The sequence below is a fragment of the Marmota monax genome, unplaced genomic scaffold (assembly GCF_021218885.2).
Source record: "Marmota monax isolate L192 unplaced genomic scaffold, Marmota_monax_Labrador192_F-V1.1 WCK01_AAM20220418_F8-fsc00027, whole genome shotgun sequence".
Lineage (NCBI taxonomy): Eukaryota > Metazoa > Chordata > Mammalia > Rodentia > Sciuridae > Marmota > Marmota monax.
The window spans coordinates 2,147,419-2,173,970 of NW_026694617.1; the positions used below are offsets into that span (position 1 = coordinate 2,147,419).

The 26,552-nt window shown below is 33.7% G+C and overlaps 1 protein-coding gene across 1 annotated transcript in view; it reads right to left on the reverse strand.

Annotated features, from left to right (window-relative positions):
* Vwde (von Willebrand factor D and EGF domains) overlaps positions 1-26,552 on the reverse strand; it is a 71,574-nt gene that overhangs the window by 30,274 nt on the left and 14,748 nt on the right. The window contains exons 3-10 of the mRNA XM_046422421.2: positions 24,014-24,245; positions 16,490-16,555; positions 13,067-13,314; positions 12,355-12,444; positions 10,468-10,612; positions 6,479-6,696; positions 6,177-6,250; positions 4,412-4,682 (exon numbers count right to left, since the gene is read on the reverse strand). Coding sequence (XP_046278377.2) covers positions 4,412-4,682; positions 6,177-6,250; positions 6,479-6,696; positions 10,468-10,612; positions 12,355-12,444; positions 13,067-13,314; positions 16,490-16,555; positions 24,014-24,245 — 1,344 coding nt within the window. The remainder of the gene's footprint in view (positions 1-4,411; positions 4,683-6,176; positions 6,251-6,478; positions 6,697-10,467; positions 10,613-12,354; positions 12,445-13,066; positions 13,315-16,489; positions 16,556-24,013; positions 24,246-26,552) is intronic.

A 26,552-nucleotide genomic window follows, 5' to 3' on the forward strand; every position in this document is an offset into this window, starting at 1 on the left:
ATTCCTGTGGCCAATTAGCATTCTCTTGCCACAAGCTGGCAAATAGAAACCACATTAAAACCAAAGGTTGCCTGGGGGGTTGGCAATCAGAACAAGAGGTATTTATTGAATGACTAACAGCCTGTGTCATCTAACTGTGAGTACCTCTCTCTGTTACAGGAATAGCACCTGTCCCAGACCAGTCACTTGGATGTACATGAGGAAAAACTATCTCTTCTAAGAGTCAACAAAGGTATAACATCAGTGTTTACTTCTCTGATCCTTGTTCCCCTTTTAGTTTTTTTTTAATCTAAAATGAGCTTTTCTTTTTACAAAACTAGTATGCGTTCATTACACAAAATGATTTCAAACACAAACAAAATTTATATTTCTACCCAAGTGGCAGAGGGAAGATGTTAATGGCTAATGCTAAGATCTTGGTGCAAATTCTTCAAAAGTCTTTTCTATATTTCATGAATGTCTTTGCCTGTCTGTAAGCATAGCCTACTCTAGCATTTTCATGACTACAATGTGTTTTATTGTGTACATCATTGTAGAGTTTTAGTTAAACACTTTTTTTTTTCTCTAGGAGCATTAATTTTAGTTTAAGATTTGTAAGAAACAAATTTATTAAGAATCATTCCTACTTCTGCAGCAACATGGGAGAAAGAACAGAAAAGAACAGGAGAGGGGGGACAGGTGGAGGCAGAGGGGTCCACTCCTTCTCCAGATGCCCCTGTGACTGGAATTGGTATGGACAAGCCTGAAACAGTCTGCACATCTCCCTCCTGCAGCTGTTCCACGTAAGTGAGATCCTGTGGGATCTGTCCCTTTTGGTTTTTGTCTGACTCAACTGTCCACTTTCATTGGAGCCACTTTGTTCCTGAATTCAGGGTGTGTTTTTTGGGACAGCCAATAGCAACATGGCATGCAACAGCATATTCATAGGCTACAAGCAGAAATCCACCTAGTCACCTGCTTTTGGTCTGTCCTGAATGTTGTCTTTGGTACAGGCTGCAGTCCCACCATGGGGCTGCTCAGGGCATGGCAGCTGGGAAGCAGAGAGAGCAAGGTGCCAAGGACAAAAATACTAAACCCCAAAGGAAGCTCCCAGTGACCTACACTTCCTCCAGCCACACCCTATCTGCCTATAGCTATCAAGTACAGTAGTCCTTTCAAATAATTAATCTATCAAATGGATTAATCCACGAATTAGGTAACAGTTCTGATAATCTAATCATTTAACCTCTGAATATTTCTGCATTTTCTTACGCATAAGCTTTTGGGGGATACCATACCTTATATCCACAGCATAACAGCAGGTTATGGAGAATGATATTTTCTTGTTTAGAAATTAAAATATGTAGGGGGGTTCAATAGCTTTTTCAGTTAGAATCTAAAAATTTGTAATAATTTTTGGTTATTCAGCACCTTTTCATATTCACAATTAATGTATTCAATTCCTCTTTCAACTCTGAATGACTGATATTAAAAGGACGGCAGCACTTTACTTGGGTTGTGGTACTATGACAGAATGCTCTGTTCCCTAAGATACCACAGGGACATCATTAAACTTATGGGGCTCAGAGGTAGGGGGATTTCATCATAATTTCCCTGTGAGGTCCTTATGAGACTTCTCATTAGAAATCCAGGAACTCAGAGGTAGTGGGTTGATATATTCTCAAGTGATAAAGGACAACCAAGAGTCCTATGGCCAGCATACGTATCCTTCCCACAGAAGAAGAAATAAGGTGTTCCAAGATGCCTAGGTCCCTTAATGCTGCTATAACAAAATACTTTAAGCTGAGTAATTTATTAACAACAGAAATTGATTTATTGAATTTCTGGAGGCTGGAAAACTCAAGGTCAAGGTGCCAGGAGATTCAATGTGTGGAGAGAGCTGACTTTCTCCTTTGAAGATGTTCTTTTTTTTTGCTGTGTCTTCACATGGTAGAAGGGATAGAAGGTTGACTATTCCAAGCCTTTGTTGTTGTGGCACTGGTGATTGAACCTAGAGCCTCTCACATGATAGGGAAGTGCTTTACCACTGAGATGTATCCCCAGCCCCTTTTACTTTGAGACAGGGATAAGTTAAATTGCCTTAAACATGTGATCCTCCTGTTTCAGTATCCTGAGTAGCTAAGACTGCAGATGTACACCAGCACATCATGCTTAATAAATAGACTTCTGTGTGGATTTAGTGCTAGGGTTTTGTGCATACAGACAAGTCTTCTTATCTAAAGGTACACATCCCATCCATGAGGTTGGAGCTTCCTGGTCCTCTCAGTACTGTTGCAATGAAGTCCAAATTTCAACAGGAATTTTGGAAGGATACATACACTCAAACCACCATACCATTTAAATCAAAAGCCAAGGGACTTAGTCACCATGAAATGTGTCCTGTGTGAGAGGAATCCTTTGGATTCATTGGAAGTCCACTAGACAGGAACTCAGAGATTAAGGACTTGCATGGGCACCTGAGTGGCAGAGGGATGATGTTAATAGTCACTAGCTAGCAGGCACTCTCTGCTGCAGGTTATCCCCTGCCTGCAGCTGCAGCTGCGGCTCCCTGTGCTCCTGCTCATACATCTGCTCATACATGAGTTATTAGCATAGAAAGATGCAAGATGTCTTACTGGAGAAGCTTACTGGAGGCTTGGAAGCACAGGAAGATTTGTGGAACTGTATTCAAAACCTGTCAGGTCCAAATATTTCCAGGGAGACAAATGGTTTTGATAGAATCAGGAGCAAACTTTTGCACAATAGCAAATACAGCTTGTGAGACATCAGATATGGAGTCTCTTGGAGACAGCTTTCCAGTCCCTGCAGCTGCCACAATGTAAAGTGACAAGCTGGATTTGTGGTTCCATGCACAGGGGCTGTGGAACCACCAGCTCCTCCAACTGCTGCCACCCGGGCTCCCAGTTGCCACCTTTGCCCTCATGGTTCACATGACCATCATGGTTCCCACTGCCTTCCTAGTTCACACCAAAAAACTGTGGTTCTGGTCACCCTCATGCTTCACATCATCCATGAGGTCTAGAGCTCCTTCAACAAAGTGGCCTCCCTCTGCTTCTGCTGCTGCACCCTGCTTAGGTTCAGTGCTTCTTTCCATATACCCGCCAGCTGCAGGAGTTGGGTTTCCAGCAGTGATGCCAGAGTGCCAATACTGAATGCCACAGAATACATATTCCTGAACCCTCTCATTGATTACTGATTAATTGCAAGGTTTCCCTCTTAGCAAAAGAGATTGCAATCAATTTCCAGAAGCAAAATATTTGTAAAATAGTCTCTGAATATAGAGAAGTTCAGATTGTATTAATATATATGCCCTCCAGAAAGACTGTTTCTACCATCACTACTCTTGACAGTATTTTTTGAGAGATGTTTGATCAGCATTTTTTTTTATTTGATGACTAATGTTCTTAACATTGTTATATCTCCATTGGTTACTTGTACTTTTGGACATGTTAATGTTCTTTTTGAATTATCATTTTGTAATATTTGCTCAATAAAATGGTGAGTATACCTTAGAGATATATTTTTTATATAACTGATTGTATATAGCAAATATTTTCCCAAATTCTTTATTGGCATTTTGGTTTTTGATGATGGAATAAAAATATATAATGTTATCTTAAAAGTTATTGTTCTCTTCAATAAATATCATAAGAACATATTTACAAACACTTTTATTTAAATTTGAATTATACTTACCTGGAATTTATTTTATTGAAATATGAAAGGAAAATGAACACGACCTTAAGATACAAATTGTTAGCTCACAGACATGAAATATTATATTTAAAAAGTGTTGGTGAATATATATAATATTGAGAATGTTTCCTGATTTCTATTCTTTTCCACTTATCTACTAGCCCATCCCTAAAGCAGTAACATGTTCAATTCACTTGAAAAGTTGGTTAACTACTAAATATTTATTTTTAATTATGTCTGTCATCTAATATGCCATTTAATGGATACTGTAAAAATAGTTTTTATGAATAATGCACAAAATTGTGATACTGAAATGTTAAATAAATCAATTTAAGTTTGACAGTGTTTCTAATCATCTTTACTTGTGTGTGGTAGGTGCAAAAACATTCATTTTGAGATCATAGTTAATCCAAATGCTATCTTCTTGATAGCATATCTTCTTGATAGCAAACCAATATTTAAAAATTATAGCTCCTGGGCTGGGGTTATAGCTCAGTGGCCGAGTACTCACCTCACATGCATGAGGCACTGGGTTCAATCCTCAGCACCACATACAAAAATAAATAAATAAATAAAACAAAGACATTGTGTCCATCTACAACTAAAAAATAAAATAAAAATAAAAATATGATAGCTCCTAATTTAACAGAGATGTATAGTTTATTCAAAATGAGAAAAAGGGAAACTATTTTTAATACCACAAAATCATACATACTGTGACTTTTCGTCCTAAATAAGATTCACTTATCTTGATATTGCTGGATGCATCTTGGCTCTTTACAAATAAATATGGTCGTAATTCATGTAGCTGACCACTGCACATATCGAAAGTAACGACATCTCCTCCTTCTTTGGCCACAAACCCACAGTTACATGACGCAGGGTAGTGAAGGCTTCCGCAGTCCCATTGACGCACATGGACTTCAAAATCACGTGTTGTACTCTTGTAAAGTACAAATGTTCCAGTCTTGAAATTATCATATACCCTATCATTAACAAAAGTGAACTGCATTAAGAGTTGGTTATAAAACATCACAATAGTATGTTATAAACTAACTATGTATTACATTTATTTACAGGCTTTCCATATTTTGATGTTAGAATGAGAAATCAAGATTTTCAGCACCTTTTTGGGTCATGAGCATTTGTTTGTATGCACTGAATGAAACACCTGTATCTCTCTCACTACTCTTTTCTTCCCTTTCATCACCCCAGAGAGGCTTTGCTCCTAGAGGAGGGAGGCCTTCCTAGTGGCATGCACTTGCTGTCTCTCTGGTCTTCAAGTATTTGTTCACATTACCATCAAAATGGCTTTCCATAACCAGTCTATTTTAATATAAATTACTAACCCTACTTCCAGCCTTCCCTTTCCACCTGATTTAGTTTTCTTCATGGCATGTCTCTTCCTCAGACACACGACATACTTTATTTCCTGATTGCGTTAATATCTCTTTTCCTCTGTTCAGAGGTTGGCTCTATGAGGGAATGATAATCTCTTGTTCACTGTCACATCCCCCAACACTTAGAACATGGCTTGTCACCAAGCTGCTGCACAATTAATCTTGTTGAATTAAGTCAGATTAAATACATCACCATTTCTTGATTTTTTTCCCACCAAAATTCTAAGATTTCAATTATAACCATAGAAGAAATTCTTGCATGAGAGATAAGTTCCAACAATTTCTCAATTCTTGCTCAGATCTGTGGAGTATCATTTTTACTGAAGGATTCTACGTCTATTTTTCATATTGAATGACTTTACTGGAAATGATCACATTACAATTTTTAAAAATTAAAAGAAAAAATTACCAAGCATCAGGATGAGAATTTTGAATCAACAATACAGTATTATTTTCCTTAAGGATATGATATCCCTCAGAATAGTATCACTGAGTTTAAATTTTGCTATGCAGATATTAATAGCAGTGTGACTTAGATTATTTGTTTTTGGTCATCTTGCTCAATTTACTTAAATTCTAGAGTTAAATATTCAGGCTTTTATGAAGTTGTAATTGTTTTTTCCATGAGTATTCTCATTATAAATTAAAGCTGATTTGTTCTTTAAAAATTCTAGTGTGTTAGTTATTTTCCTAAAACTTAAAGATTATTTCATTATATATAAATTCAAAACAGTATATCACAATAAATATCACAGTAAACATCTCTGATGCAAATAATGAAATTATTAAAAACAAATACATGGCAAACAAAATGATAACTTGCATTTTTCATAAACTTCATTTCTACAAATTAAGGCTAACAACTATAACCATATATACATACACAATAGACTTAAAAAAATTATACACAAATAAATTAGTATGTTCAAACAAATCAGTGATGGCAAAACATGACTTTCTTTTCTAATTTTCCAGTGAACAGGACTAAGAAATGATTGAACAGAATGCTGGTTAAAACAAAACAACAGTGAAACCAAAACAAACAACAACCATTAAAAGAAAAGACTTTTAGGAAATTACCTGCCATCAAAGGTAATTATATGTGGATCAGTAAACGAATAGCAGTAAGCTGTTGGGACATCCTTGACTCTGATCTTAAAAACAAAGATATTTTTGATAAATATTATTATTGGTATTCAGTGACAATTACTCATCACAACTGCAATGGATTTTTCATTAATTCTTGTCTTACATATTGAAAATGGAATAATTTAAAACTCATAATTATCAATAACTTTAAAATTAAAATTTACAAGATACAGTGATAAAATACACATATCATTTTAAGTTTAAATTATAAAGATTATTTTAAATTTGTCAACCTGGATGCTGTCTGGAATATAGCTGTTCCACAGGAAATCCTTATTCACTATAGGTTCTACAACAATGTTCGTAACTCTGTCTCCATCTTGTGAAAAATCTGAGACAGCGATGTAATACAGGGAAGCTTGGCCATAGGTGCCGTTGGCACAGGATGTTGTCTGGTGGAGGTCCACATTGCAGGAAGACAGTGCCAAGTTTACGCCAGGGTGTTCTTTACCTATTTAATAATAAAAAAGTTGATAATTTTCCCAACAGTATATACATATGAAACATTAAATAGAGTGATTACTCTTAAAGCATTTTCTCTTTCTTAAAAAAATATTTTTGAAATTTTCATCTAAGTTAAAACAAATTGGAAATACAGTGGAATGAATCTGACACAACTTTCCTATGTACATCTATGAATATGCCACAATGAATCTCCATATCATGTATAACCACAAGACTGGGATCCTAGTTAGAATAAGAAAAAAAAGTTATTGAATCTACCTGATTTTTACAGATAATTGATAAACTTGAAAATATACATATATTTGTACATACATATACATTACTATTTATTTTCAACCAAGTTACCAATCCATATGCTCCCAGATAAAATTTAAAAACAATAAATAACAAAGTAATGATAGAGATGAAGATATAAATAACTTTGATTTGATCAATATATTTTATTTACATGTTTTGAAGTACATGTATGTATACTTCAAGTATAAGTATATGTACAATGTACACTGTACATATGCAATTATTATGTGCTAAAAACTGTCTAACAAGATGTAAAAAAGCAATAAGCAAAAGTTGTCTTTCTTTTAAAAAAGTCATAATTATAGTACCAAGACACATAATTTTATTTCTTTTTCTATCTAACAACTGCACCCCATGTCCAGATTGTTCTATAATAAATTTTAGGGCATTTCTTCATGTCTCATACACTGGAGATTATAGTAATAGATTTAATTATTTATATAGGGTTCATCATCTTAAGAAATAGTAAAGTCAACACAAATGAAAAGCCAACCCCAGACCCATAGTAAACTATCTCCCTTTGCCTCTCAAATGTGCCAATACATTCACAAACTCCCTCACCTAGGTAACAAAGAATGCAAAAAGATTTCTTTTTTATACTTTTATTTACTTATTTTTATGTGGTGCTGAAGATTGAACCCATTGCTTCAAATGTGCTAGACAAGCACTCTAACACTGAACTACAGCTTTAGCCCAAGAAACGAATTTAAAAAGGAAATGGTAGCAAAGAATAAAAAATTTGTATAACTAGACCAAAAAAAAAAAGGATTTCCCCCTTAAAACTGGCAAAAACATAGTATTTTTTATATACAATTAATGATTATAAAGTCCTTCTAGGAATGAAGGAGGAAGAAATAATTTAAAAACTCTTATCTTTTCTCCCACACAAATTATTCAGGAATGGAATTATAATGGTTAGGCACAGGTACACTGCATTGGAGTCAAAATTCAGGAAAAATTTCTTTTATGTGCTTTTCCGAGAAATATAAACTTTTCTCATACACATAAAAAAAAGGAAATACCCAAACTCTTAACTGGCTTCCTAAGGTGAATATGGGGTATTTGGGACTTGAATACAATGACCAATGGTGGTCACTGCCAATAATCTCACCTGCCTAGTTTATGATATGAGAGGGCTGAACATCCTTCTCTTAAGCCTGAGAAAAATCAACGCTGTCTATGTAGAAATTCACTGAGACACCAACATATTCCCTATGAAAGTAGAGATTTAATAGAAATGCACTTAAATACCTAAGAAGAGGAATATCCAAAATGAAATCCAGAAATTTTCCACAAGGAGAAAGAGCGAGAAGACAGAAAAAGATACAAAGAGAAGGAGGGCAGGGAGAATTTTTAACAAAGGATAAGAGCACACAACTTCTAACATGTAGGAAATATATTTAAGGCTATCTTTACACTGGCAATGCCTGCTTTATTAAAAGACTTGAGAGCATGCAAATATATTTTAAGGTATTCTTATAAATGAAGGAAAATTGTCCAATACAATTTTGAAAAACAATAATAGCATTGTATTCTATTTTGCCCATAAATTGTAGTAACATTTTCCTATTATGTATTCAAAAGGTAGCTTGAAGTAGAACTATGTCTAAATGTCTGAGCAAAAGACCATTTTTCCATATTTCTAGGCTGTAATTAAAATATAATGTTGCTCATGGTGCTCCTGAAATCTGGGTTAGTAGCTGGGCATTAATCAAGCCTTTTTAACTGTCAAATATCTTAGGAAGACATCTCTTAATTTCTCTATCTCCTTACCCATATTTTTTCTTGGATGCACATTCTCATGAGATTGTCTCTGACCCCATTATACTGTGTGGCCTTTTTATCCTTTTGAACATGGACATTAAGACCTACAAAAATATGCATTGTACTTTTGTACTATAAAAGGTATGTATTATGGTTTAGATATTAGTTGTCTCCCAAAAACTCATGTGTGACAGTATAAGAAAGTTTAGAGGTAGAAGCCAGGCAAGGTGGCACATGCCTGTAATCCCAGCTTCTCAGGAGGCTGAGGCAGGAGAATTTCAAGATGAAAGCCAGCCTCAGCATCTTGGTGAGACCCTAAGCAACCCTGATAGACCCTGTCTTAAAATATAAAATGAAAGGGGCTGGGGTTGTAGCTCAGTGGTAGAATGCCTGCTTCACACACATGAGGCACTGGGTTCGATCCTCAGCACCACATAAAAAGAAATAAATAAAGATTGTATCATCTACAACTTAAAAAAATAAAAAATATGTAAAATGAAAAAAAATGGTTGGAGATATAGCTCAGTATTTGAGCACTCCTGGGTTCAATCCCTGGTATAAAAAAAATAGAGGTGAAATAATTATGTTATGCTAGTTCTAACCTAATCAGTGCATTAATATCCTGAGAAAAGTCAATTGGGTGGTCACTGCAGGCAGGTAAGGTGTGGCTGAAGGAGGTGAGTCATTGGAGCATGCTTCTGAGGTAGACATTTATCCTAGGTGAGAGGAAGTCCCCTTCTTTCTGTTCTTGGTGGCCAGATCCTGACCTGCTTTCCTCTGCCTTGCCCTTCTGCCATGATGTTCTGCCTATCTTGGGTCCAGAACAATGGGGCCAGCCACCTTTAGTAAGTGAGACCCCTGAAAATATGAGCCCCCCCCAAACTTTTCCTCCTCTAAAATTGTTCTTGTCAGTCTTTCAGTTATAGCAGTGAAAAGCTGGCTAAAACAGCATGTGGTATGTAACAGAACTGTAATCTCTCTTATAGGTTAGGTCTATATATCTCTTACTTGATTTGATCAGAGACTTAAGGGGGAAGAGAACTCAATCAACCCAACAACTGCTCTTCATGGTTTCTCCTCTGATATTCCATCTTGTCAACACTATGAGTGGGTTTCCATTCTCTTTATATGGCTGTCACAGTGACGTATATGTGACCTTGCAATATGACATTTGCAGAATTAGCAATTTAAATGGAAGAATTTAAAGATCCACAAACTTATCTTACATTAAGAAGTGTGAAGCGTGTGTTATGAGATCCATGTTTCATAACCTGAACTTTTAGTATAACTTATCACACCTCCCTCATTGAGGATGATTTGGAAAATCTTAAAAGAACAGTTTGTCCTTCAATCTCTGAAAATAAAGCAAAGAAAGGAACAAGTAAGAGAATGAGAAGCAGAATGAAAATTAGAAGGAGAAGGAAGGAAAAGAAAGGGTGTAGGAAGATGACTACAAATAGGAGATTGTTCACTATTATTTTAAACGTATGCTTTGATCCCAAGAAGAATAACTAGGATTTGCTTTGGCAATCATCAATTTGATCCAGCAGTATTAATATGATTCAGCTATAATTTGATGTAAACATGCAGTATAATTTAGAAGATGAGTATATTCCAGGTACTTTTCCTAGAGAAGAAAAAGCATCAGTTACCATTTGAAATCTAATAACAAAATCAAATGAACTTAGTATATTACCTTGATCAACAGTTTTCAGCTTTAATGAGATTTTGCATTCTTGATCAAGCTCACTAAATTCAGAACAAACAATAGGAATTGTACTCTCTATCCTCAGCTGGTATTCTTTCCCATCTTCTGATATAGTACTCAATTCAGGTTGTAACTGGTGTAGCAACATATAGAATGTTAGGTTAAAATAGAATTTGTTTTAAAATATAATTTTAAAAACACGTTTTCTTAACAGCTTTTCTTTTGCTAAATGAGCTGGTAATAACTTAAGCCCTGGAATTTTTTTTAACTAATAAAATCAATTTAGACCAAACCAATTAAAACATAAGCAGCATGCAGAGGTATACACGGAGCTATTGTACCACTGGGTTAGAACGACATTTTGATTCTCCAACCCATGGTAGGATAAGTCATGTCAAAGCCTGCCTTGTCTGTGATGGGCACTGTAGAATGGAGGAAAAACAGAATTCCATTTTCTTAAACTTGTTTGCTCTTATTCCAATGTAAGTTTGGTTATTTTCAGGGATTTATACCCACCATCTTAATCAGAAATTTAGTTATATTTTATAGGTAGATCAAATGATTGTTGTCACCTGAAATATCTCAACTCTCAGGATATTTATGAGTTTCTGCTTTCTACAAGTAGACTTACTGAGTACTATTGCACGCTAATCCAGTTCACAGAATTTTTTTTTTTTTTTTGAGTTGGGGAATTTGACTAGCTCTCAACAGAGATGTGCTTTAGTATTGACTATTCTGTTAGTCTAATTTGAAACAGTACTAGAAGCTAACCACTGGGCCTTGACCTTGTCTGCTTGGTGTTACCAAGCAGATCACAAGCATCCTGTGTCCTTCCCCTCCCACTATGGGTATGCTATTCTGACGATGTGGTTCAGTCTTCTTTTCGTGGTGCCTGCAGTGTAACATGAACTTTATCTAGAAATAGGTTTTATTCTGGTCCTGAGTACTGTTCTCACAATCTGTCTTTTTTCCAACTTGTCTTCAAACTTGGAGTGACTGCAAGTCAAATTCCAATTATGTGAGTGAGGAGACCTGCAGATGCATGGCTCTTGCCTGCTTGGACTTCTTGATATTGCTCCATGCCTTCCACCACTTCTGATTTCCTGTCACCTCTGCTCACCTGTTAGACCCTAGTGCTACTAGCAATAATTAAATATAATCCATTGTTAAATTAGCTCAATCACTGCAATCCATAAAGACTAGAGCTCTGAGTCTTGGTCTGGTACCTGACTTCAAAAATGCACAATAACTCAATATTGATATGTTAATTTTTAGTTAAATGACAGACTGAATTATGGGGATAAAGCCTTTACTTTCATTAGAGCTATTTCTTTAAAGATAAATCCACGAGAGCTTGAATTATGATAGTTCAAGTAGGATACTTTCACTACGTTGGTTCAAAAGTGACACACATTAGATAGAAACCACACATTGAATTTTGAATTTTGTTCTTTTCCCAGGCTAGCAATATGCCTGTGCTCTGCAATGGCAGTGAGTCACAACTCCCAGTCACCAGTGTAATCATGAGGGAAAGCAACTAATACCCTACAATGTACTGTGTTATTAAGCTATGACATTAGGCAGGTTAGCTGTATTAAATGCATTTTTGACTTAACATTTTTCTCAACTTGTGATGAGTTCCTTGGGAGGTAATACCATTGTAAGTTGAAGAGCATCTGTACATATCAACCTTAGTTCATTAATAGGGATTCTCAAATTTTGTTGTTCCTTAGAATTGTTGGAATTATTTCTCAAAAATATAGACTACTGAGTCTTACCTTTCAGATTCAGCCAGAAAACTTTATGAAAAGATCACCACTTGGGGAATTAGTTCCAGAAGAATAATCTTTCTGATTCATCCCTTCTACTACATACCTTTATGCCCGCAAAAAATTCCTGGCTTTCGATGGCTAAACTTTGTATATGTGGTTTCTCCAAGAAAAAGATGGATGCACTACAGAATATCTATAAATACAGTGAACAAATAACAATTTAGTAAAAAAAATATTAAAAAACGTGTTAATTATTATCTTTAAATTCTTAATTTAATTTAATTCTTGGTAGATAGTGTATAGCAGATAAAAGAACTGAGTAATTTAATTACTTGCCTGAAATTTAAAAAAAAATTCATCATTATAAAATATTACTCATTCAAATCTCAACATAAATTAAAATGTAGTAGCCTTTTCACTTAAGATGTATTTGAAAGTAGATAAACATAATATATCATCATTGAAAAAATTAAAGCATTGTTGTCCAAAATATTAGAATATAATTTTAAAACCCAGAAAAGACATACAGTTACAGAGACTCGTTGATAATAATCAGCACGTTGCTAAAAAAAGATATTCATATGTAGTCACTAAGATTATGTTACTGAGTCATCTAGATATCACTAGAATTGGCACAGTTGCTAAAGGAAAAAACAGAAGGAGAACCTTAGTGTTTTCTATTCTGAGGACAAAAATCTCATATATATATATATATATATATATATATATATATATATATATATATATAATATCTCATGTTTGAACAATCAATACATTAATGAAAAGAAAAACAAATCCAGTTTTTGTTAACATACCCTGTCTCCAAGTCTGAGATTTATGCCATCAAGTTCTAAAAGAGAAAATGCCTGAACTGTGGTCTCCTGTTTCAGCTCCTCTTTGATTTCTTGAGAAGAAAGCCTAGACCAAGCTATGAGAAATCCCACCGAGCTGTTTGTAGGGGAAACATCAAAAGCACACCTACAGAAGAGCCTGGACTCAATCAGCTCCACCACAACCTCTGGCCTTCCTGGAGGTGGAGGTGGCAATGAGGCCGACACCTGACCTGGTGGGAGAAGAAGCATCATTTCTACTTGAGCATCTTGAAGAATGAAATAATCACAAAAAGGCTATAACTTCAGGATTTATCTTTAAAAAAGGAAATAAATTCAGTAAAATTATTATTTTCTAGTAGTCAACAAAGCAGCACGTTCACATTGACAATCACGTAAGTATTGATTGACAGCAGGGCACCTTAAATCATCAAGCTTATATTATTGCATTTTAAATGTTTACTCCCGAAAAGTCTGGCTCCTGAAAATAAAAGTAATTTACAATCTTTTAGCCAATCGTCTTTTTTAAAACACATAACAAACATAGTTCAGGTTTCATACATTATAATTCCTTGTTATAAAGTAGTCACTAATGTAAACTTAAATGACTTTCTTTTTTACTCTTATAATGTACTCTCATAAAGCAACTCTTCATTGCTTTAGGTTGAAAGAGCTGTTCACTGGGGAGTGATTGTACCGTCAGTAAAATATATCAAGTGCTAAACAATAGTCTTATTCTTTTCATTTTTCTGAGGATAACATTTGAAATTTTTTTCTAGGAACTCTTCATACGAGTATATATTTATATTTTAATTCTGGGTATTTTCAAAATTAAATTGGAGGATCTGAAAGGTTTTTGTTTTGTTTTTTAAAAAGAAAAATATTTGAGTGATAAATTTTGTTTTATTTTTCTGAGTAATAAATTCTAAAAATAGGTTTTAAAACTACTCTGAAATGTTCAAATAATTTTTGTAATATATATATATATATTAATATATATATATATATATATATATATATATATATATATATATATATATATATAATAATTTTAAGACAACCACAAAAAACAGTCTTTCAACTCTATCATTTAGATTTTGGAAAATTCCAAGAGTCCTTCTTTTAAGGTCGCTTCTCTAAAGAAAATATACTTTCAGATATTTGTTAGATATCATATTTTGTTAGATATACTATTCCAAAGTTCCAGTGATAAATGAATTATTTTCAAATTAATTAACAAATATTTTGAGAAACATTTCAAACATAAGCCAAGTCGCAAACTTATGTTAAATATTTTCACTCAGGTGTTACTTCCCCAAGTTATATACAATTTTGTATAGTATGTATTTCCCAATTAGTTAAATAAACATTTTGAACAGCACAACAACTTGCTGAAAATTATTTTTATTGAAGGAAGAAAAGTGTTTTACTGTAAGTACATCATAAAGAAAATCCATAACTACTATGCAGATTAGCCAAATTATTATACTTGATGCTTACTGCTACTAAGGCATATTGTTTTATTCTTCTATGAATTTACATCAGAGGACCTAATTAAACAGCTTTTCATATATAATAACAATTTATTTAGATAATACCAGAAAAAGAGGTTGGAAAATCTATTTGCAATTAGAACAGTACCTGGAACACCAATTTAGTGCTTTATTTAATAACTTTTTTGTTTACTTATTTATTTTTAAATTTTTTATTGGTGCATTATAATTATACTTGTTGGTGGGATTTGTTGTTACATGTCATACATGCACACGATATAACAGATTTTTAAAAGACAAAGCAAATTAATTTTTAGCCCTGGCACTTTGAACATTATATCTATCCTGATTTATTTGATCTCATTATGATTTCTTTCACCATATAAATCACCTTTGTTAGATATAGTAATTATATGTCAACTTTATCTCACTAATTTGACTAGAGGTCCCATGAAAAGGCTAATGTTTGAACAAATGTTTTAATTTCTGCCCATCCTGTAGGCATATGGCATACATTTTGTTATTTAGACTATCTATTTTAGAGTGATTTATTTTAAAAAAATATTATAAGTAGGTGAGTTCTTAATATTTAAAATAACTTTAAAACATTAAGCAAAAATAGCAAAGGAAAAATATGGATTGAATGGAGTTGAAAAATATTGACCACCAGTAATACCTTTGGTGTTTAACTTTCAAAACTTGTTTGGCACAAATGCAATCTTCCTAGAAAACAAAATTTTTAAAAATTCTTCTTAGGTATACATAACAGTAGAGTGTACTTTAACACATTATACATACATGAAGTTTAACTTATTCTAATAAATATAACTTATTCTAACCACTCTTGTGATTATACATGATGTGGAGTTACACTGGTCGTGTATTCATATATAGACATAAGAAAGTTATGTCCAATTCATTCTACCATCTTTCCTCTTCCCATCTCCCTCTTTCCTTCATTCCCCTTTGTCTAATCGAATGAACTTCTATCCTCCCCCACTTATTGTGTGTTAGCATCCACATGTCAGAGAGAACATTCAGCCTTTGGTTTTTGGGGATTGGCTTATTTCACTTAGCATGATAGTCTCCAGTTCCCTCCATTTACCTGCAAAAGTCATAAACTCATTCTTTTTAAGGCTGAGCAATATTTCATTTTGTATATATACCACATTTTCTTTATCCAATCTTCTGTTGAAGGGTACTTAGGTTGGTTCCATAGCTTAGCTACTGTGACTTGAGCTGCTATAAACATGAATGTGGCTGCATCACTGTAGTATGCTGATTTTAAGTCCTTTGGGTATATACCAAGGTTTGGGATAACTGGGTCAAATGATGGTTCCATTCCAAGCTTAGAAGACAAAATTGTACTGCAGATTGTATTGCATAATGTTATTTCTTAGTTACAATATGCCATGAATATCTACTAATATCAAAGAACACACCTCTACATTTTCATGGTGTTTACAGAACCTCTTGTAATTACCTGCACATCAGAAATTCTTAGCCAATCAATGGTTATTATATATTTGCATCTTTATTTTACCATTATTAGAAAAAAGGCCTCTTATTAATACTGGGCATGCACATGTCCGTGAATAGATCTTGAAGATAGATTTTTTTTGAAGTAAGAATTGAAGCACAAACACATGTGGATTTTTAAAAGTGTTGAGATAAATTACCAACTTTTCTCATAAAAAGTTCTACCAACATTTTGTTTCCTTAATTCTTTGTACTTCTGCCAACTCTAGGAATGTATCTTAAAAGCACAATAAAGTGCTTTTTTATATTTGATATGTACCAGACTGTGGCATTGTCAAATGTTAGTATATTCAACATTTAAAGTCCCAAAACATAAGTACTTTTTAAAAATAAATAGTTTATAAATACATTATTAAACACAAAATTTTATACTCACCAACACAATCCCCTCCAATTTCTATTTCTTCTGGTCCACATGTGTGTAATTTTGCATCAGAAATAGCTGCAAAAAGTTAAGGTTTTATATTTAACTGGACATAAAGGTATAAATCTACATATATCCAAGATGCCAATTCCTTGGAGAAGTATGTTTTAATGACTAAGACAGATTTTCTTAGTTGTTCTCTCTGGGTTTATTTTTTTCATAATAAAAATTTTCCCCCAAAGATAATATCAAATGGAAGTAAGGAATTATATTTCAAAATAGTCATAATTTTGTATCTTGTTTTCTAAATTTGAATCTGCATTATTAAGTAATGAAACATGCTGACAATACCAAATACTGATAAGGATGTGAATTCTCACACATTACTGGTTGGACATACAAAATGGTATGGTAACTTTGAAAGAGTTTGATAGTTTGATGTATAACTAAGTATATTCTTATACTAATACAGCAATTGTGCTTCTTGGTATTTTCCCAGAGGGTTAAAAACTTATTTTTACACAAAAACTTGAGCAGGATATTTACAGCACCTTTATTCATACTCGTTCAATTTATGGGTTTTGTAGCTAACAATGTTAGTTTTGTATTTTAGAAATGTTTGTTTAACCTAAGATTACAAGTATTTTCACCTGAAAGTGAAAATATTCCCGGGAAGATTTATATTTTTAGCTTTTACGGTTCTGTCTATGATAAATGTAATTTTTTTTTGTATTTTGACAATAGATGTGAACTAAATTTCTTGCATACAAACATATTTTTGCTTGTGTTGAAAATGCAATTCTTCCTTTGTAGAATTGGTTATGTTTCTGTATTGAATATCAAGTAACTGTGTTGCTCTTTTCTGGATTTTATTCTTTTTCATTCATCTACCTATTTATCCTGCTGTAAATATACACTGTCTACATCATTATAATTTTGGAATAAGTTTGAAAGTCAGGTAGTATAAGTTGTTCAACTTATTACCTTACCAAAATAGTTTTGAGTATTATAGGTATTTTGTGTTGCCATGTGAATTTTAGAATGAATTCGTCAATTTCCACAAGAAAGATTATTGACATATTTATTAGGACCATTCTGGAACTACAAATTAGTTTGTAAAGAACTAGCACATTAAAATCGAGTCTTTCAATCCATAATATTTTCTCTCTTCATTAACTTAGGTTTTTATGTTTCTCAGCAATGTTTTATAGTTTTCCCTATACAAGTCTTGTGCATCTTTTGTCAGATTGATTCCAAAGTGTTTCATGATTTTTGGTTTATAATTGGTAAGTTAGATGAAATTTCTGAATATTCATTGCTATTATAAAAAATGCAAATTATTTTCACATGTTGATCTTTTTTCCTTCAACATTGTTAAACTCACCTCTGGTAGCTATTTTATAGATTCCACTGGAGTTTTTTGAAAATGGATGATCATTTCATCTGCATTTATATTCATGAGGTTATTGTTCTAGAGTTTCCTGTTCTTGTATATCTATGTTTGGTTTAAGTTTTAGAGTATGTTGTCCTCACAGAAGTTCAGAAGTAGCTCCTTTTCTTTTATGCCGGAGAGTTTATGCAAAATTGGTATTATTTCTTCCTTAAATGTTTACAAAATTCCCGATGACAACCATCTGGGCCAATTCATCTTTGTGGGATGAATTTTAACTAGAAATATAATTTCTTTTTAAAAAATATTTATTTTTTTAGTTGTAGTTGGACACAATACCTTTTATTTCACTTATGTATTTTTATGTGGTGCTGAAAGTTGAACCCAGGGTCTCATACATGCGAGGCGAGCGCTCTACCGCTGAGCCACAATCCCAGCCCTAATTTATTTTTTTAATATTTATTTTTTAGTCGTAAATGGACACAATACCTTTGTCTGTCTATCTATCTATCTATCTATCTATCTATCTATCTATCTATCTATCTATCTATTTATTTAGAGTAGTGCTGAGGATCAAACCCAGTGCTTCACACATGCTAGGCAAGCACTCGAGTTATCATGCAGTCACAACCCAAGCCCCTAGAAATATAATTTATTTAATAGATATAAGACCATTAAGGTTATAAGTTTATTTTTAATGGTTTTTGACTGTCAGCATATTTTTAAAAATTTGTCTATTTCGTCTAAGTTGTCAAATGTACTGGCATAGAGTAGTCCATAATAATTCTTTTTTTGGTTTTAGCTTTTGTAGTTGTAGAATTTGTAATTTAATCACCTCTCTTATTCATGGTACTGTGTTTGTTGTAATTGTTATTGTTTATGTTGTTGGTGGTAGTGGTAATAGAATGTGCACGTATAGTGCTGAAATTGAACCCAGGACTTTGTGCATGCTAGGCTTTATCACTGAGCTATATCCCCAGTCCCAATATTGTCTTTCTTTACTGATCAGACTGGCCAGAGAATTGTTAATTTTATTGAACTTCTCAAAAGATCCATCCTTTGATTTTATTGCATTTTCTTTATTGTACCTCATTGCTTTCTATTTTGATCATTTCCTTTCATCTTTTTGCTCTGAGTCTCATTTATGCTTTTTAGTCTCTTATTATATAAACAGATACTGAATTTATGACTCTTCTTGTCTTTCATTATAGATGTTTAGTGGGTTTTAACACTAATTAGCTTCAATTTTTTCTAGTATTCTAATTTTCTCTAATTTTCTTTTCTAATTTAGAGCTCAGAATTTATTTTATGTGCCAAATGCTTCATATCCACTTGTAAAGAATGTTTGTGTGAATGAAGTCTTCTTTAAATGTCATCTAGATCAAGTTCATTGACAGAGTTGTTCTAATCTCCATTTTTGCTGTTTCTGTTTTTATATGCTCAATCAATTATTGGCAGATGGATGTTAATTTCCAATAATAATTATAGATTTGCCCATTTCTGTTTATAAAATTATCAGTTTTGCTTCACGTATTTAGAATCTGTCATTAGGTGCATCATCATCATACAATGGAACTGTATGGTCCTCTTGTTGAATTGATCATTTTATCCTTAGGAAATGACCCTTCTTTTTCCTGGTAATATTCTTTGGCCTGTAATCTACATTGTCTAATATTAATATAGCTACTCTAGATTTCTTGTGATTAGTGTTACTTAAGTACATCTTTTATCCTTATATCTTTTATTTAAAATTTATTTTTAGTTGTAGATGAACACAATACATTTATTTTATTAATTTATTTTTATATGGTGCTGAGGATCTAACCCAGCTTCACAGGTGCAAGGCGAGCATTCTACCGCTGAGCTACAACCCCAGTCCCAATCCTTATACCTTTAAACCCATTTTTCTTTATATATGAAGTATTTCTCTAGATAGCCTATAGTTGGATCTTGCTTTGAAATCCAATGTGGCAGAACAAAATACAGAGGTCCCTCAATGATCAGGCCTTGCTGCTCTTTCATACAGGTGTCTGTGCTCTGCCTCACTCACTGGATCCAACATCTCTGTCCTGCTATCAGTCTGTGCACAGCACACTTACTGCTTTAGGGCCTGTCACTTGCTGTGATTGCTGTTTGGCATGATTTTCCCCTTACAGTTTGACCATGAACTGTTTACCCTCCAGCTCTCAGCACCAATGCCATTTCATCGGAAAGGCTTTCTCTAGTGACATGGCATTGCAAATTACATTCTCCCCTTACCTCCATTTCTACAGCAAATTTTAATCTTTCCATTCATGCTACTAATTACAATTACTAACTGTACAAATATTTTGTGCTGTGAAGTCAGGGACCACATTTATTTTGTCTACCCCTCTATATTAAGGACTTGCCTTATTGATTGGAAAATAAACGATTCCAGTAAAAAAAAAAATATATATATATATATATATATATATATATATATATGTGTGTGTGTGTGTGTGTGTATTATTGTAGAATATTATTATTGTAGAATATTGCCAGTAAATATCTGTTTGAACTAAAAAATTTTATGTCATATATTTTTTATCTTATTAGTCAACACTATATTTCTATTTTTTCAAGAGAGAACTACTACTGGGAAATTAATGACAAAATAAATATAAATTATTTCATTTACTAAAATTTTTTTATGTATTCCCCAAAACAAAATAAGAATATATTTCTCTAGCATTATCTTCATAAATCAGTCTCTATTCTTGTGTAGACAATAATGCCTTATTTCCTTAGAAGTTTTGACTAGTGATGATATATTCACAAGAAATTTTGAAAATAATATGGCAGTGAAAACATAATGGGAAACTGGGATGTTTGAAATTGTTTTTATGGAAAAAAAGAGTTACAAACCTACAAAATATTAAAACTGTTATTTTTGCACTGCCAATACAAATAAATACTTAAGAAAACTCTTCATGCTGGCATTAAGAAATAGTTTTTCATGAGGTTAAAGATGATAGAAACTTTAAAGAAACTCTTTTTCCTAACAATAATGGTTCATATTCTATATCTATAATGAGTAAAATGATTTTTTTGTGGGACCAGGGATTGAACCCAGGTCCTTAGTGCATGCTAGGTGAGCACTCTACCAGCTGAGCTATATTCCCAGCCCAGTAAAATGATTTTTGAGATTGGACATTTAGTATGGCTAATTTCGTTATTAAAACTCAAAATAAGGGTTTATTTTAACTACTCTAATACTTGAATAACTATTTTATTTGTTTTTCTGCATGTATGTTATTTAGGGTTTGTTAGTTTGGGGACTCTAAAATATTTATGTGTTGTGTTACTGACATAATTAAATACTATTTGCTGAATCAAATGTTTACATAAGTTGATAACTCTGATCTGCAATAGTATCTCCCAGCATTTCAGTCTCCCACATGGGATACGGTTGGGCCCAGATAACACACTGCAGGTTAGTTTCTTTTCCAAATCAGTGATACATGAGAACATCTATCCTTCTAGAGAGAGTACAGGATAAATCCCCAACTTATTGGTTCATCATTGTCTAACCAATCTAAGCCAAAAAAAAAAAAAAAATCCATGATGTAGTGTCTTTCTGTTTTGAACTTCTTGCATCTGAAGGGTTATGCCACTAGTTCTATTAAACACTTTTATCATTTGTTGAATCTCTTTTTTATTCAACATACCAAGTCATGACATCCTGATGTAAAGAACACATTATCAATTTTAGAAGAGTTCCTAAGTCATAATTGAGTAGAGAGAAAAATGAAACAGTGTTTCATTAAGCTCAATTATCTTTGGTGAGCTTTACATTAGTATGTTCTGGGCACTCCAAAAAGGATCTCTATTTCACAACATCCTTAGTGAACATCATGGTCAGAGTCAGACTCATGAGTCAGGTGTGAATTCTTCATCTGGGAATGTCATGTCTCCTCTTGGATAATAGACCAAATAGAACTTGATTACCCTCTCTTCACAATCTAATATTTGCACCCCAGCCTTAGTAACTCAAGAAAAAATCCTAGATTCTTACTGTCTTTGATTCCTCTGTTTCCTTCTCCCATATCCAGTTCACCAGGTCTGCCTGAAAATGACACCTAGTCTAAGAATTTCCACCCCTGTCCCTTTTAAGACACCACCATTTCTCTATGGAATGAATGCAATAGGCTATGGGCATCTTTCTGCAGGAGTAATGTCATTTTAAATTCAATCCCAAGAGCGTATTACTCACCTTTTTAAAAGTCCCTAAAACTTTACACTGTAGTTATGACTCAATGTAAGTTTTTACCATGAACTGAAGACCCTAGAGTTACCGCCACCTTCTTGCTTCTCTGACCTCATCTCCTAAGACAATCCACTTGCTCTGTGCGTGGCCAGATTTCCTCCATCAGTTCTTTGATTTCCTCCATCAGTTCTATCTTCATACCCATCTGAGGACATTTGCATTTGCTGTTCTTTCTACTGAGAATGCTTTTCCCCCATATTTTTTCTTGACTGCCATTTGCCTCATTCACATGTCAGCCCAAACTCATCAGCTGTTCAGAGATTTCCACAGGTATCCTTTATAATAGCATCCCTATGTCAACCCATTCCTATTGCATGCACCAGTTTTCTTTATTTTATACCATATTAATTTCCAAAATAGTTTTATTTTTGTTTTTTGATCAATGTTTTAGTTTAGAATAACTTTAGAATCTCACAAAACAAAACATTTTAAAAAGTAACCTAGAGTGGCTAAGGTTGTGGCTCAGCAGTAGAGCACTTGCCTAGCACGTGAGAGGCCCTGGGTTCAATCCTCAGCACCACATAAAAATAAATAAATAAAACAAATTATGTCCAACTACAACTAGAAAAGAAATATTTTAAATTTTTTTTAAAAAGTAACCTAGAGCTTTTCTATACATCCCTTATCTATGTTCTGCAAATGTTAACATATTACAAAACCATGATACATTTATCAAAGCTAAGAAATTGACTTTAGGTTTAGACTCTTAAATAAACTGAAGACTCCTACTGATTGCCCTTTCTTTCTGTTCAGGATATCATATTAAATTATATGTCATGTTTTACTCTAATTTATGACAGCTTCTCACTTATTCTTGGTGTCTCATAATTTTGACATTTTAAAAATATACTATTCAGGTGTTCTGTAGCATGTTCTTTAATCTGAGTTTATATAAATTTTCTCATGATTAGACTTGGTGTATGGATTTGGGGGAAGAAGACTAAAAAAGAGTAGCACCCTTTTTAATGACTGTTATCAGGAGATACATGATACCCACATGCTTTATCACTACTGATGTTGACTTTGATCAAATGTAGGACCTGCCAAGTGTCTTCACTGTAAAATTATGATTTTTTCCTTTCCATACACTATTATTTGCAAGCAAGTCACAAAGTCTGTCCCACAGTTAAAATGAGAATAAACAATCTCCATCTTCTAAGTAGAATAAAAGCTAAAAATATTATTCACAATTCTTCTTTAAGAAAGCTGTGTCTTCTTTCCTATATTTATTTCTCTAATCATATACTTGTATAATAAATAAATATTTGTAGTAAGTGGATGTTAATTAATATAGTGAATGGCTATTCATTTTATTCTTTAAGATATACCCATTTTATTTTTATATATTGTCTGAGGGATTTCAGCAGAATATAAGTTTCATGAAGACAAAGATTTCATTTGTCTTATTCAGCACTGTGACCTTACAGCCTAAAATACTTGCTGGAACTGGATAAACAGTCAATAACTATTGGTGAGAGAAAGATGAAATGAGATAAAATCCAGATTTTAATAACTCAGCATCCTCCATCCTTTAATTAAAGAGGGAAAGAGTGCAAGAAAAAACCAATGAATTTTTAACACACTCAATAATTATGTGCAGCAGGAATAAGGTCAGGAGCCTTCTTTGATACTTCCACATCAGTATATAGTTTTGAGCACTTTAACATCTTGGCCAAGAATCCTAAATGAACCTGGCCAAAGTAAACACCAAATTTAGATTCAGTTTTGTGAAAATGGTAGACAAGTCTGTTACTGCGATTTGCAATAGCTCCATACCACCCGTCCAGAGACAAGCACAAATGCACCCACCCACAGTTCCATGATTAGCAGCTCATGTGTATTACTGCTGTTTTCTTACCTTCTGCACAATAGCCCATACATCCCTGAGTGGGTTGTAGTAAGTACACATAAAATTGCCCACAGTTTCGTACAGACACTGGGATTTGAAAGAGACAGCAGTCTTGTGTAGTGCTAAACAAAAACTGCCACGTGACACAAGCTGTCAGTTGCTTTATCTCCCCAGGAGAAGGCAGTGTTTCTGAATCTCTTAGAGAAAGCCAGATGGGGGCCTGAGTTCCACAGTGGTTCATCTTTTGCATCAGAGAAAACAAAAATTGAAAATACAATTTATTTTCATACAGATACAGCAATTACTTTGCATTTCTTCTAAACAACATTTAAAATATTAAATTCTCAATCATTTAAAAATTAATTATTTGTACCTATATGACACAAGAAAAATTAATTTTAATTTACTACAAATACTCTGATTTACTGCTTTAATACTAAATTTGAAACAAACAGATTGATTCTATTTGTTACATTATTGTAAAAAAGAGAAATTCTTTGTCAGAAAACTTACTAAAATAGATTGATGAATATTCTAAAATAAGGTAAATCAATCTGAAGTAATCTTCACAAAGAAAAATTGATCTTGGAAATTTCTTACAAAATAGATGGAAATATTATATGTAAGAGGCTGATGCAGAGTTCAAGATGCAACAAAAATGAGAGAAGAAGGAAGACATTGTTCTAAATCTAATGATGGACAAACTATTTCGTAATTTGAGAAAAAAAGTGAAGCAAAAAGCTCACATGAAGCCTACTGTATAAATTACTCACAGGTGGAAAAATAGAAAACTAATGAAGAAGAAATAAGAAGAAACTGTATATTATTTGGGAAGAACTTACTGAACTCATGACCTTGGACAAGACACTCAACATCCTTCTCTTTTTTTTTTAATTTTTTATTGTTGGTTGTTCAAAACATTACATAATTCTTGATATATCATATTTCACACTTTGATTCAAGTGGGTTATGAGCTCCCATTTTTACCCCATATACAGATTGCAGAATCACATCAGTTACACATTCATTGATTTACATATTGCCATACTAGTGTCTGTTGTGTTCTGCTGCCTTTCCTATCCTCTACTATCCCCCCTCCCCTCCCCTCCCCTCGCCTCTTCTCTCTCTGCACCCTCTACTGACATTCATTTGTCCCCGTTGTATTATTTTTCCCTTTCCCCTCACTTCCTCTTGTATGTACTTTTGTATAACTCTGAGGGTCTCCTTCCATTTCCATGCAATTTCCCTTCTCTCTCCCTTTCCCTCCCACCTCTCATCCCTGTTTAATGTTAATCTTCTTCTCATGCTCTTCGACCCTACTCTGTTCTTAGTTACTCTCCTTATATCAAAGAAGACATTTGGCATTTGTTTTTTAGGGATTGGCTAGCTTCACTTAGCATAATCTGCTCTAATGCCATCCATTTCCCTGCAAATTCTATGATTTTGTCATTTTTTAATGCAGAGTAATACTCCATTGTGTATAAATGCCACATTTTTTTTATCCATTCATCTATTGAAGGGCATCTAGGTTGGTTCCACAGTCCTGCTATTGTGAATTGTGCTGCTATGAACATCGATGTAGCAGTGTCCCTGTAGCATGCTCTTTTTAGGTCTTTAGGGAATAGACCGAGAAGGGGAATAGGTGGGTCAAATGGTGGTTCCATTCCCAGCTTTCCAAGAAATCTCCATACTGCTTTCCAAATTGGCTGCACCAATCTGCAGTCCCAACAGCAATGTAAAAGTGTACCCTTTTCCCCACATCCTCGCCAGCACTTGTTGTTGTTTGACTTCATAATGGCTGCCAATCTAACTAGAGTGAGATGGTATCTTAGGGTGGTTTTGATTTGCATTTCTCTGACTGCTAGAGATGGTGAGCATTTTTTCATGTACTTGTTGATTGATTGTATGTCCTCCTCTGAGAAGTGTCTGTTCAGGTCCTTGGCCCATTTGTTGATTGGGTTGTTTGTTCTCTTATTGTCTAATTTTTTGAGTTCTTTGTATACTCTGGATATTAGGGCTCTATCTGAAGTGTGAGGAGTAAAGATTTGTTCCCAGGATGTAGGCTCCCTATTTACCTCTCTTATTGTTTCTTTTGCTGAGAAAAAACTTTTTAGTTTGAGTAAGTCCCATTTGTTGATTCTAGTTATTAACTTTTGTGCTATGGGTGTCCTATTGAGGAATTTGGAGCCCGACCCCACAGTATGTAGATCATAGCCAACTTTTTCTTCTATCAGACGGCGTGTCTCTGATTTGATATCAAGCTCCTTGATCCATTTTGAATTCACTTTTGTGCATGGCGAGAGAAAGGGATTCAGTTTCATTTTGTTGCATATGGATTTCCAGTTTTCCCAGCACCATTTGTTGAAGATGCTATCCTTCCTCCATTGCATGCTTTTAGCCCCTTTATCAAATATAAGGTGGTTGTAGTTTTGTGGATTGGTTTCTGTGTCCTCTATTCTGTACCATTGGTCCACCCGCCTGTTTTGGTACCAGTACCATGCTGTTTTTGTTACTATTGCTCTGTAGTATAGTTTGAAGTCTGCTATCG